At 39.9% G+C, this 13,720-nt stretch overlaps 1 protein-coding gene across 1 annotated transcript in view; it reads right to left on the reverse strand.

The window, feature by feature from the left end:
• Trim24 (tripartite motif containing 24) overlaps positions 1–13,720 on the reverse strand; it is a gene marked incomplete at its 5' end in the record, with an annotated part of 98,967 nt that overhangs the window by 47,993 nt on the left and 37,254 nt on the right. The window contains one exon of the mRNA XM_023712763.1: positions 3,393–3,511. Coding sequence (XP_023568531.1) covers positions 3,393–3,511 — 119 coding nt within the window. The remainder of the gene's footprint in view (positions 1–3,392; positions 3,512–13,720) is intronic.

Consider the following 13,720-nt stretch of genomic DNA (forward strand, 5'->3'; position numbering starts at 1 on the left):
CACCTCCTTGAATGTCCCTCAGGATCCCATCTAGTATACTCCTTCCTGTGCTTCCAGAGACTTCTGTCGGATCTGGGAATTGACATTTACTTCCTTGCCCTCAACTATCCCCCATACATCACCTAAAAGCTTATCTCTGCAGCAGGCCACAAAAAGGAACGAAGAATGTCCATACACACTGCTCAGGTAGTTTGTCTAATAATAAAGCAAAATTAGAAAATGCAAAGCAGAAGGGCTGGCCTCATAGCTCAGTGGACTAAAGCACCTGCTTAAGCAGAGCACAGTGGCCAGCCGGGATTCAATTCCCAGTGTATCATGTGGACTCGGCCGGGGTTCAATTCCCAGTGTGCCGTGTGGGGCCCTGCCCTGGGCGATTAAGACTGGGTGTGGTGGTGCAGGCCTGTAATCCCAGCACTTGGGAGGCTGAAAACAGCAGAATCACTACTATTCTGATCTCCGTAGTGAGACCCTGTAGACCCTGTCCTAAATACAGAAAGAAAAAAAAAAAGAAAATGCAAAGCAGGAAGCACATGTGAGCACTACTGCTTATTTAAGGAAGATAGGATAAAGGAGAATGATTTAAAAGCATATATAATATTAACACAAGAAACTAAACAATAAAAGCATAGTTTACCTATAAGGCAGGGAGGAAATAAGGTAGATGGGCAGGTGATAGGGACAGAACTTTTGTGGATATATCCTATTTCACAGATTTTGAGAGTACATGAATGCTTTACATGTAGTTGTACAAATATAAATTTCATAAATTACAATTCCAGGCTGAGCCTACAGCTCAGAGCTACATTCATCTTGGAGAACTGATACATATACCTGTCCCATCTTAATCAGCTTTTACTTTCTCCACCCTCAGCTCCGTCCCCTTTTCCATCTCCACAGTCTGTCTCCACGTTTCCTATCATTTCTCTTTCATTTGGCTCTTTATTTATATTTTAGGTTTCTCATATAAGAGAAACCATGTGACGAACAGCCTAGCATAGTACCTGTAAACCCAGCGTTATTGTACCCTACTTCATGCCAGCACCAACGTGTCAGAAGCCTGGGTCCTAAGCTAACCATTCAGACCCTGGTGCCAGCTAAATCCATACCTCCCCGGGCATGTCTGAGGTGGAGTTCTGCGATACCTTTCCTTTAAGTGCACAACATTTACTCGTGCCAGCCTTTTGCTTTGTTTCTTAGAGGCCTCCCACTGGTGGTGCCTCTGTGACACTTTTTTTTTTTTTAATTTTTTTAAAAAACTTTTTTATTTATGTGTGTGTGTGTGTGTGTGTGTGGCCAGTTCAGCCCACCAGGGGGCGGGGCTGGCTGGCATGTGGTGCTGGGGGGATTGAACCACAGTCCCTGTGCTTTGCTAAGCTTGTTCTAAGTAGGTGCTTTAGACCACTGAGCCATCTCACCAGCCCCTGTGACACTTTTAAGAACTTTCTCCTAAAGCAAATAAATCAGACACTGAAGGCTAAATATCACATGGTTTCTCTTATTAAAAAACTTAAAAAAAAATACAGAGCCAAATTAAAGAGGAATGATAGGAAATGGGGCAATAGAGTTTGTAGAAATGGAAAGGGAGGCAGACTTGGGGGAGTTGGGAAGGGGATGTGGTGAGAAAGAAGCGCTAGGAAGTAAAATTACGATTCGCCATGGACACATATCGATCCCCCAAGATCAGTACCGCCACCACCACCACCACCATCATCATCATCATTATTTGTATCAGGGATTGAACTCATAACCTTGCGTTTGCCAGGCAGGCGCTTATGCTGCTGAGCTTCTCCCAAGCCCCCATATCATTATTACTATTATCACAAACATACACTAATAAAAATAAGTTTATTTATCTTTTCAGAAAACAACTTTATATCTAGTTAACAAATTTTAAGAATTAAAATGGGGGCCTGGGATATGGCTCAGTAGAATAAGTGCTTCCCTGGCAAGCACAAGGGCCTGAGTTCAATCCCCGGTTCCACCAAAAAAAAACAACCTTCCCCCAAAAAAAAAACCTGTCTATTTTGGGGGCTGGGAAGATGATTCAGTGGAATAAGTGCTTCCCTGGCAAGCGCAAGGGCCTGAGTTCAATCCCCGCTTTCTCAAAAAAAAAGCTTTAGACCACTGAGCCATCTCACCAGCCCCCAAAATTTATTAATAATGATGATATTAATTTATAAAGTAGACCTTAAATTCCCATAGTTGAAGAAACAAAATGCCCAGAAACTCACATTGCACGTTCAAAATTCCTTATAAATACAGTCAGTGATCATTTTTCCCTTACCAGATTTAACTCCTTATTTATTTATTTATTTATTTATTTATTTATTTATTTTTTGCGGAAATGGGGATTGAACTCAGACCCTTGTGCTTGCCAGGGAAGCGCTTATTCTACTGAGCCATCTCCCCGGCCCCAGATTTAACTCCCTATGCTTCTGCTCCCAATTAAATAAACTGCCTCCCTGGAGAGCCTGTTGGTGCTTTTGGTGCTGACAGTCCACCATGGCACTTATGCCAGTTTCACCACCACTGTGTTAGAGGTTATCATCAATGAATCAAGACTCCCAAGGAGACCAACACAGTCAGCACATGCCTAGCTGAGCCCTGCTAGAATGCCACCCCTCATCCTTGGGGATCTGACATCTCAATTCAAGAGGCCAATAAAAATGTTTACATGTGGCTTATAAAAGTAGTAAAGATTCCATTGGATCTCTGAATGCAACATGTAGATTGGATGGCTGTAATAGTGTATGGCTATAATCCTAGGAGCACAAGGGAAGACTGAAGGAGAAATAAGAAACCAAGGGAGGCAAGCCCCAACATCTGGACAGTGCTATCAAATGAAGCTTTCAAAGTATCATGGCCACAGTGGTGCATGACTTTAACATTGTACTTGGTAGGCTGAGACCAGAGGACTGCTGCCTGTTGGGAGACCAGTCTGGGGTGCATAGTGAGTTCAAGACCTGCCTGGGCTACACATAAGACCCTGAATCAAATAATACAATACTATGTACAAAGGAAGACTTAAAATGCAGAAAATTTACTGATCAAGATATGTCTTTCATATGTACCACTAAACAATGCACCAAAAGAAAGAAAGAAAGAAAAAAAGACAGAAATAAAAATCTAGCTGACAATGCACAGAAACTAAGGAAAAGAAGGTGTAATAGTGCTAACATCTTTCTCTGGATAGCAAGAGGAAACCAGGGCTGCAGTGAGGAACTTCTGGTCTGACCTTTTTTAACTTCTTAAGGTTAACTATTCATTGATATTTTTAAAAATTATTATATGGCCTCATAGATAAATGGCTTGAAGTCTGGCTCCTTTCATAGTTGAGCTCTGCACATTTTTAGGTTGTCTCAGAGGTAAAGGCTCTGTATGTATACACTTACCTGATTAGACTTTTCCACTGTACTGCTGGGAACCTCAGTAGTGTCCTTCACAAAAAAATTATCTATGATGTGTCTCTCAGCACATTCTTGGCTGCAAATTGGGCACCGAATGACTCCAACTGGGAAAGACAAAATGACATTGTATGTTGAGTACTGAACCAACACATATTGACTCTTGAGTTTTTTCACAGCATCCACTGGGGGAGACCACTCTGAGTGCACTCCAAATCCACCATTTGGCTTTCTATGTTAAGTTTGGGTCAGTCTGAGGTCTGAGCAGCAAGTGTCACATGGAAACAGAACTCCCTGCGCTGCAGGTCTCAGTAGAGGTCTCTATGGCCTATGACACTGCAAAAGGCAAGACAACACTTTAGCTTAGGACTCTTGTGCATACAAAATGCTATCTAAGTAAATATTAACCCATGGGGAAAACAAGCCTTTCATTAATCAATGGCATAACACTTTGTTTCTTACTGAACTTGGCTTGAGACAGTGCCCTTCACACTGATTTCCAGGGTTTCTCTGTAAAAGATATGTGCATTCAATAAAGAGTAAACAGTTCAGAGATTCCTGGCTTTAGTGACCCTGTGGATGCCCAGTGCATTCTAAATTATTCTTTTATCCTTTGTTGTACCCTCACACAGGTGATGGGGGTCTGATCAGCCCCCAATAACTAGTACCCTGTACAGGGACTTCTCCAGCCTAGCTAAGTGAAGACCACCTTAAGGGAATGATGAGGACTTTGTAGGACGAATATGGAGACATCCAACGAAGGAGCAAAAGGAAACACAAAGGTGAGTGCTCCCACCACCAACAGAAGCTTTCTCATCCAGAGCTAAATAAGACGCAACACTACATATAGCTGCTTTGCGTTTTATAACACAGTCTGGCATCCATGTACCCACCAACAATTTGTCCAAAATGTAACAGGAAGTAATTAAATTCAATCCTTGGTTCTCTCAAGTAGACACCTTAAGATACTGAAAACTGGGAACATGTAGGAGAAAATCTTAAAATGAGTCCATGGCAGGGGGAGGGGGTCTAACCTGAGCCCGATGCCACGTGAACTCTGGTTCTATCTGTGGTGTGCTCATTACAAAGCGAGTGGCTGGCAGCTGCAGCTGAGTTAAAAATAAATAAATAACAAGTACAGCAGCTCCCCCTTCTGAGAGGGAGAAACCAAAACCTATAACCTCTGTGACTCACTCTTCTCAGTAAGAGTGCACACAAACCGATAGTGAAGGGGATTTTCCCTGGTCACCATCACCATCAGAGGTGCTTGGGGGAAAAACAGCTCTGTCCAAAAGACTGAAAGAAAGACACCTTGTGCAACTCTGTCTACATACCTGCAGATTTTAAAAAGAACCTGCAGGCTAGGGAGAAGTCTTGGGCACCCCTGCCTGTTTCTGGTGGGCACCAAACCAAAATCCAAACAATGAGAATCACCCCTTGTGTTCACATGCTTTGTGAATTTAAGCTGTTAAAGGATCTTAGACAAAGTGTTCTTAGTAATGGTGCCCAGAGTCCGTTTACAGCAGGGCTCTTGGAGAATGTCTTCGATTCATATTGCCTGGCTCTTTATATCAAACATCTAGCAAAGACATGGCTGCCTCCTGCTCAATTTCATTTTGATGAGTAATTTTAAAACCTTACTGTAGTGTAGGCCCAGAAGAATAGAACAAGCTGTGCTTCCTATGGGTATACAGATGAAGAGGTGCTTTCTGGAATGGGGCAACATGCATCCCTTGAGGACAGATTCAATACCATGTGTTTTTTGTTGTTGTTGTTGTTTTTGCGGAACCAGGGATTGAACTCAGGCCCTTGCACTTGCCAGGGAAGTGCTTATTCTACTGAGCTATCTCCCCAGCCCCTTTACCATGTTGAAGAGCATCAACAATTAGCTGATTTGATGAAAAGGTTTGGGTACAGTCCCTAAGAATTCTGATCCTGCCCAAACATTTTTACATTCTCCAAGGCCCAAACGAGTCTTTCTCCCAATTTGCAGCAGCAAAATTACAAGAAGCTGTGTGTGGACAAGTTTTTAACACCCACACTACAGATACTCCTTTGAGTGGCCTATGCCAATGCCAACCAAGATCATAAACAGGTCTTAAATCCAGTAAAGGGAACTAAAGATTTAAGGGTATATACTCAAGTTTGCCATGATATAAATACTGAATTATATAGAATTTGATGATCCAAGTTATGGCAGGTTTGGCTAAAGGAACTAAGGGTAATAATGCTAATGTTAAAGTCAATTGTGGTAAAATTGGACATGTTCATAAAAATTTCAAGGTGTTACTCAACTTGGGTGGGCCAATGCTGGGTTACAGGAGCTGAAGAGAATAATGCCTCTGGGCAAGATAACTCAGGCACTGCATCCAGTCTTGCCCTTGCTGCATGAAAGGGAGGTGCTGGGCTAAGCACTGCTGATCTAAATATCGTAAGGATGAGGTGCTGCCGACTGGAAATGGAGCCTGGTCCCTGCCCCAGGGAGTCCCCCCCAAGAGAGAAATGAATAACACCAATCAGACCCTAGCTCAGCTTTATCTAATTCAGACGCTGTCAGCAACTTCCACAGCCATAGACATGGCTCCCAAGAGGGATACTATTTCCTTCAGTAGGGCAACAGCCCAAAGCACAGGATTAGACCATCCTGAGGCTCAAAAAGTGACTCTCAATGCAGGAGATAAGCCCATTCATTCCCTATAAGATTATGGGCCTCACTTCCAGAGGGGACAGTGGGGCTCATTTTGGGTAAAGCTGATTTAAACTTATAAGAAGTGACTATTTTCCCACACACTACTGATGAAGATTTTTATGAAGAAATTCAGGTTTTTGCTTGTGCTCAAGATATTTGGGTATTTGAACAAGGGGATTATTTTACTAAAGAAGTATCTGGAGGAAGGTCCATGTCTTTTACAAAAATTAACAAAAATATTTGAGGGTCTCATAGTCACAGGGGCCTATGGCTTTGTAATTGTACTAAATCAATGGCTTGACATATGGCAAATTAGACCCACTCTTACCTCATTAGACCAACTCTTACTTCCTTGGTGGGATTGGGGTCTCACAAAGTGCCTCTCCTTTACCTTATGAAAGACCTGATCAAAACCAGGGTCTTTTCTTAACTTATTTGGCTTCTAACCCTGTCAACTTATGGGATGGAGACTTGCTATAAAAATGGAAATTAATTTTAAACAGAAACAAGGTTTAAGACAGAACATATAATGAACAAAAAGGGTTTTCAAAATGGGAAAGGACTAGGAAAAAACTTAAAAGGATTCATTGAGCCTGTTATCTGTTCCTAAAAATGATAAACATATCATTGGCTATCAGTCACATTTTTTTTTATGGGGCTGGGGGATACTGTTGTTTCTCCCCTAAAACCATTTTAGCATTATAATGAAAAACAGGTTCACATATATGGGTTGAGCAATGTCCCCTTGAACAAGAGAAGCTTAGTCAATTACATACACATAACAGAACAATTGTAGTTGTAACACTTAGGACCACATGTTAGCCCCCGGAATGCACCTATTTTTGTTTTTCCCAAAAAATCAGGTAAAAAGAAACTATTACAAGATCTAAGAGTTGTACTGTCCATTTGCTACCTATAGGGGCATTATAAACCAGGACTGCCCCATCCAACTGTGGGCCAAAGACACTGGCTCTTAATAGTAATTGACTTAAAAGATGGCTTTTTAAATTATTTTTCTTTATCTAGTATATAAGGATCATGTTGCCTTTTCTGTGTGTTATAAAATGCAAAGAACTAAAGAAGTGCTATCAGTGGGTAGTTCTACCACATGGTATAAGAAATAGCCCCACATTATATCATTTTTTTTTTAAATTATTTTTTGTAGTACAAAGCTTAAGGGTTAAACACATTTACTTATATTATCCATTATATGGATGAGATTCAATGAGTTGCATCCACTAGACAACACCTTTATGAGTTTTTTGCTGAAATGATTCTGTATCTTTTGGTCTCTGTATTGCCCCAGACAGGTTCAATTATCCAGCCCCTATTATTATTGTCTGTTTGTCTGTCTTTTTTTGGGGGGGTATTGGGGATTGAATTTGGGGCCTTGCACTTGCCAGGCAGGCACTTATGCCACTGCGCTATATCCAGGGTCCCTCAGCCCCAATTATTATTTGGTAACAGTAGTGACCACCTGAGCTGTTAAGACCACAAAAACTACAAATCAGATGTGATTTTCTAAAGATTTTAAATGAGTCTAAAAATTATTAGGACATATAAATTGGAATGGCCTAAATTGGGTATTGCTGGTATCAATTTAAAAAATCCAGGTGATACCTTACAAGGAGACTCATCCATTGACTGCTCTTGTAATTTACCTACCAAGGTGCAAAACATTAGATAGTTGAAAAATATGTAACAACAGCATCAAGTCTTTAGAATAAATATAAACTATCCCCTTACTCTTTATATATTAGATACCCCTCATTCTCCTACAGGCCCCATTGGACAGTTTTGTGATAAGCAAGAATGCCCTACTAAATGGCTTTACCTTCCTAATCAGTTAATCAAAACTTTACGGGCTGGGGAAGATAGCTCAGTAGAATAAGCACTTCCCTTGCAAGTGCAAGGGCCTGAGTTCAATCCCTGGTTCCAAAACAAACAAACAAACAAACAAACAAACAAATTCTACAACTTTATGTAGAATAAATGACTAAAGCTGTCCCCTTGGCCAGGATAAGGTCTAAGCCGCTCTTTGGTACTGATCTCACAATGATTGTCTATTTATTTAAATCAACATTTGATTCTGTTAGAAGCCCTAGGTTGGCAAATAGTGTTTATTGATTTTATAGGAGAAACTGATAATCATTTTCTCAACAATCCCATTTTTTAATTTTTTCTTAAACATTCATGCATTATTCTAAAAATTACTAGACTTTAACTCATTTATAATGTCATGATTTACTTTACTGATGGTTCATCTGTAAGGAAAGGCTGCAATATGGAGCAAAATTAGCAACAATAGAGACCCCAAACTTTCTGCACAAAAATCTGAAATTATTGCTATACTAGTTGCTGTTCACCAGTTTAATCATGAACCTATCAGTGTAACGATTTTGCTAATGCTGTTTATCTAATTGGCTTGAGAGCATGATTTTGCAGACCACTTTGGAAACACCTCTCTATTTACCTCTCAAATTACAAAGGTCAACTCAAACTAGAATTGTCCCTTTTTATATTGGTCATTTAAGATCCCATTCTAATTTATCCAGATTTTTAATATTTGGAAACCAACAGGCAGATTCATTATTTTTATAACCCCATTTGATGTAGCTAGACAATCTTACTTTTATTACTGTCAAAATAGTAAGACTTCACTAGAAAATTCCAACTGTCTAGGTCACAAGAAAAATTGTCCTGTCTTACCCTAATTACCAGGGCTCCCTACAGCCACATCATCAGATGGTAGTAATACTTAGGTCTTAAAATGTAATGGTATTTGGCAAATGGATGTTATGCATTTTTCTTCTCTTGATAAATTACAGTAGGTTCATGTGTCTACTGAAACTCTCATATGACCCATGCCACCTGTCATAGAGGAGAAAAAATTCACCATGTTCAACAACACTTATTATTTGCTTCTATGGGTATCCTATGTGCCGTCAAAAACTAATAATGACCTTCATATATTATCAGGCTTTTAATCCTTTTTTACACAATCCTTCTTTCAACTGAGGCGTACTAAATGTCAGGTATACCCTATAGCCCACAAGAACAGGTAGTTGTAGTATGGATACCTACTCTTAAAATGGAATTACATTAGGTTGTATGGCTATTTCACAACATTCCAACTAGTCAAATATGTACTCATACTGTTTTCTTCATCATCTGAATCAAAGAGGCCTACATTCCCCGTGTCTGAATCAGTTGATTCTTGCTCCATTTCACTGTCACAGGAACTTTGGCTCATGTGGCCAATGTCAGAGCCATCAGTATTATTCACCCACACTGCCCTTCTCTTATGAAACTGTATTTTATCATAATGGATCATCTTCATCATCCATGCATGAATAATAGGATGACTCACCTTTAACCACCTCTAAAACTTGCAAACCTGGTTTTTCATGTGCTACTATAGTGAATTGGGCTATTTCTACCAGAAAAATCAAAAGAAAACTTGTTTAACAAATCCTGGTGTGGGGCTGGTGAGATGGCTCAGTGGTCTAAAGCACCTACTTAGAACAAGCTTAGCGAAGTCCAGGGACCACGGTTCAATCCCCCAGCACCACATGCCAGCCAGCCCACCCCCTGGTGGGCTGAGCTGGCCACACACACACACACACACACACACACAAATAAATAAAATTAAAAAAAAAAGCTTTAAAAAAACAAACAAACAAACAAACAAATCCTGGTGTGGTATGGGTCTATTGGACCCTCTGTGATGCTCATGTAAACATATGCAAAGCCAGTAAGATGGAGCATAAAGGTGGGAACAAATACTGTTTTTTGTTTTGTATTTTAGGACAGGGTCTAGAGGGCTTCACTACGTAGATTGGACTTGTAGTGATCCATCTGCATTCAGCCTCCCAAGAGCTGAGATTATAGGTGCACACCATCATGCCCAATCTCAATTGCCATCTCAGTGTACCTTGAAGGTGGGGCTAGTATAGCATGCCCGGGATCAAACCTCAGCCGCTGCTTCTGCCTAAGCACGCACTTTAATCTGCTGAGCTATTTGGCTGGCCTCCAAATACTGTTTTGATACTTTTTCATACATGCACAGTATTTGTTGTTCACCGTACCAAGTGAGTAAACACACAGATGCTTCCTGTATCCCTCAGGAAAAGGTATGAGACCCACAACTGGCTATTAGAATAGTAAAGTACAAATTCACAGTAGAAAAGTAAAGGACGGGTCCACCGGACTCATGCTTATGCCAGACGTTAACGGAATTTTACTGAGCCAGGAAGGCATGCCTGCTAAACAAGCAGACTTACAAAACAAAACTCTAGTAATTAAGATAATACGATATTTCTAAAAATAAAACAGAAACAGAACTAAATGCGCATATCAGAAACAGACCTAGCTATGTGTGCACTCAACAGATAGATACAGCACTGAAAATCAGTAGGAAATAAATGAATTTTTGGGGACACTGGAACAACCACTTGCACCAAAAAAATATTGTGGATGCTACAGTTTGGATATTGAATGTTCAAAGTAGCACCACTGGGAAATGGAAGTTTGAGGAGGCAAGCCGACCTGAAGAGGGCCTTAGGTCCTTGGAGGTAGGGCTCAAAGGAAAGTACTATTTAGACCACCAGCCCTCTTTTCCCCATTGCCTCTGCCTCAGATTCCTACCTCAGCACAGGATAAAAGTAATGGGTCTACTTGATCACATATTGAAGATTCCAAAACTGCAATTAAAAATGACTCTTTTGTCTTTATAAATTGTTTTAGGCATTATGTTAGTAGCAACAAAGAAATGCAAGAAATATCTTTGTGACTTTGGGAGTAGAAATAAACTTCTTAATATACCAAGATAACTAAAAGTGAAAGATTAATATACTTAACTTTGTACACAACTGGTAGCAAAGTATTACTATTTTCAAAGTGAGAAGACAAGCCCCAAACTGGAAGATACGTTCCACATATTGCAACATTTATGGAACTGATTTTTGGTTATTAACCCCTAAACAACTATTTATAGTATATTAAGTGTTACAAATAAATATAGAGGTGATTTAAAGGATATGCATAGGTTACATGAAAATTCTACACTATCTTTTCTAAGAGACTTAAGCATCCTCCTCAGATTCCTTATGATAAATCTAGCTACACTCCTCAGAAATGTTGCTTAAAGACAAAGGGGTACACACATATAGTGGTTGAAGAAAACGAAACAGAGAACCTGAAACAAACCCATACAAATTGGACCAACTGGCTGACAGAACTGCAAAAGACATCTCTATCTTGATGAAATCAAAGATGACTTAAATTACCGGACAAGTGTATGTAATGTGTGTATGGAATACTCAACACAGTAAATATGTCAGTTCTCCACAAAGTCATCTATATACTCATTAAAATCACAGCAATACTTTTGTATTTACATAGTATATTAGATTTTATATAGGAAGGAAAATGAATTACAGTAGTAAAACTAATTCCGAAAAATGAAATGAGAAGAATCACTATATCTAATTTTTAAGATCCACTCATACAGTAATTAAAAACAAGTGGTCCTGGAAGATGGGAACATATATAAACAAATGAACTTGAATAGCAAACATAAAAATATACCTAAAAAGTAAAGTGACTTTTGGCAGAGCTATGAAAACAATTCAGCGGAAGTTGGTAAAAGTCTTTTGATCAACTATACTGGAACTGCATAAGCACAGGCAAAAACAAAAAATGAACCTCAACCTAAACTCCATATTTTATAGAAATTTAACTCGAGGGGGCCAGGGAGATGGCTCAGTGGAATAAGCGCTTTCCTGGCAAGCATAAGGGCCTGAGTTCAATCCCTGGTTCCGCAAAAAAATAAATAAATAAATAAAAGTGCCTGATTACTGGTATGGTGGCACACACCTGTAATCTCAGTACTCCCAAGGCTGAGGCAGGAGTCATTGCAAGTTTGAGGCCATCGAGGGCTTAAAAAAAAAAAAAAAAAAGAAATTTAACTCAAGGTTGGTCAGATTTAAATGTAAATCACCAAATTTATAAAACCTTAAGAAAAGCTTAATGACTTAGTACTTGATCCAGAATTCTTTAAAATTTTTATAATCTTTTATTTGGTACAGGGTCTTGCTATGCAGCTCAGACTCATAGTGATCCTTCTGTCTCAGCCTCCCCAGCACCAAGATTACAGGCATGTGCCACCACATCTGGTTTCAGTGGCTGGCACTGGCATGGGGCTGGAAGGGCATGTCGTACTGGGGATTGAACCTGGGTCCTTGTACTTGCCAGGCAGGCACTTAAGACTGCCAAGCAATCTCCCTGGCCTCTGGTCTAGAATTCTTAAATGTGATACAGAATACAACCTATAAATTAAAAGTAGCGATAAATTTGACTTTATTAAAATTAAAACTGGGGGGGCTGGTAAGATGGCTCAGTGGTCTAAAGCACCTACTTAAAACAAGCTTAGCAAAGCACAGGGACCGCGGTTCAATCCCCCAGCACCACATGCCAGCCAGCCCCGCCCCCTGGTGGGCTGAGCTGGCCACACACACACACACACACACACACACATAAAATTTTAAAAATAAATTAAAAATAAATAAATAAATTTTTAAAAAATTAAATTAAATTAAAACCGGCGCCGGTGAGATGGCTCAGTGGCCTAAAGTGTCTGCTTAGGCAAGCTTAAGTAGGCTCAGAGGACTGCAGTTTGAGTCCCAGCACCACATGAGGTGACAGCTCTGCCCTCAGGGTGGGCTGAGCCAGCAAATAAATAAAAATAAATAAATACAATTAAAACCTTTGTACTCTGCAAAAAGTCCTGTTGAAGATAAAAAGACAAACACCAAGAGAAAATATTTGGAAACTGCATATTTGATACAGCATTCATTTCTATAAATAACTCTCAGATGCAGCAATAAAAATAACTGAATTAGCAATGAATAAAAGATATGAAGTTATTTCTTTGATGAACATACATACATATAAAAGGCTGGGCAAGGTGACACATGCCTGTAAGCCCACTGCTCGGGAGGCTGAGGAAGACTTGTAAATTTGAGGCCTATTTAGGCTATAAAGTGAGTTTAAAGTGAGTTCAAGGCCAGCTTGAACTATATAGTGAAACATTGATTCAAAAAGACAATATAGGGCTGGTGAGATGGCTCAGTGGTATAAAGCACCTACTCAGAACAAGCTTAGCGGGGCTGGTGAGATGGCTCAGTGGTCTAAAGCACCTACTTAGAACAAGCTTAGCAAAGCACAGGGACCGCGGTTCAATTCCCCAGCACCACATGCCCGCCCCACCCCCTGGTGGGCTGAGCTGCCCCCCCTCAAATAAACTTAAAAAAAAAAAAAGACAATATAGCCATAGCAAATGAATGCATGAAAAGATGTTACTAGCCATTAGTTAAATGGAAACTAAGATTATGATGAGATATTAGCACAATTATTAGAATAGCTAAAAGTTGTCTCTCTTTTAAAAAATAAAAAAGTCGTAACAATACCAATCGTAGAGAAACTGCATTTCTCACACATTGTCAATGGCAATGTAAAATAGCCTCTCTGGAACAGTTTTTTAATGTAACTCAGCAATCTCATTCAAAGGCATCCCAGAAGAAAAACTGAAGTCTAGATAAAAGCCTAAAATAAGTTGGGGGGGGGG

The sequence above is a fragment of the Octodon degus genome, unplaced genomic scaffold (assembly GCF_000260255.1).
Source record: "Octodon degus isolate 3935 unplaced genomic scaffold, OctDeg1.0 scaffold00027, whole genome shotgun sequence".
NCBI classification, from domain to species: domain Eukaryota; kingdom Metazoa; phylum Chordata; class Mammalia; order Rodentia; family Octodontidae; genus Octodon; species Octodon degus.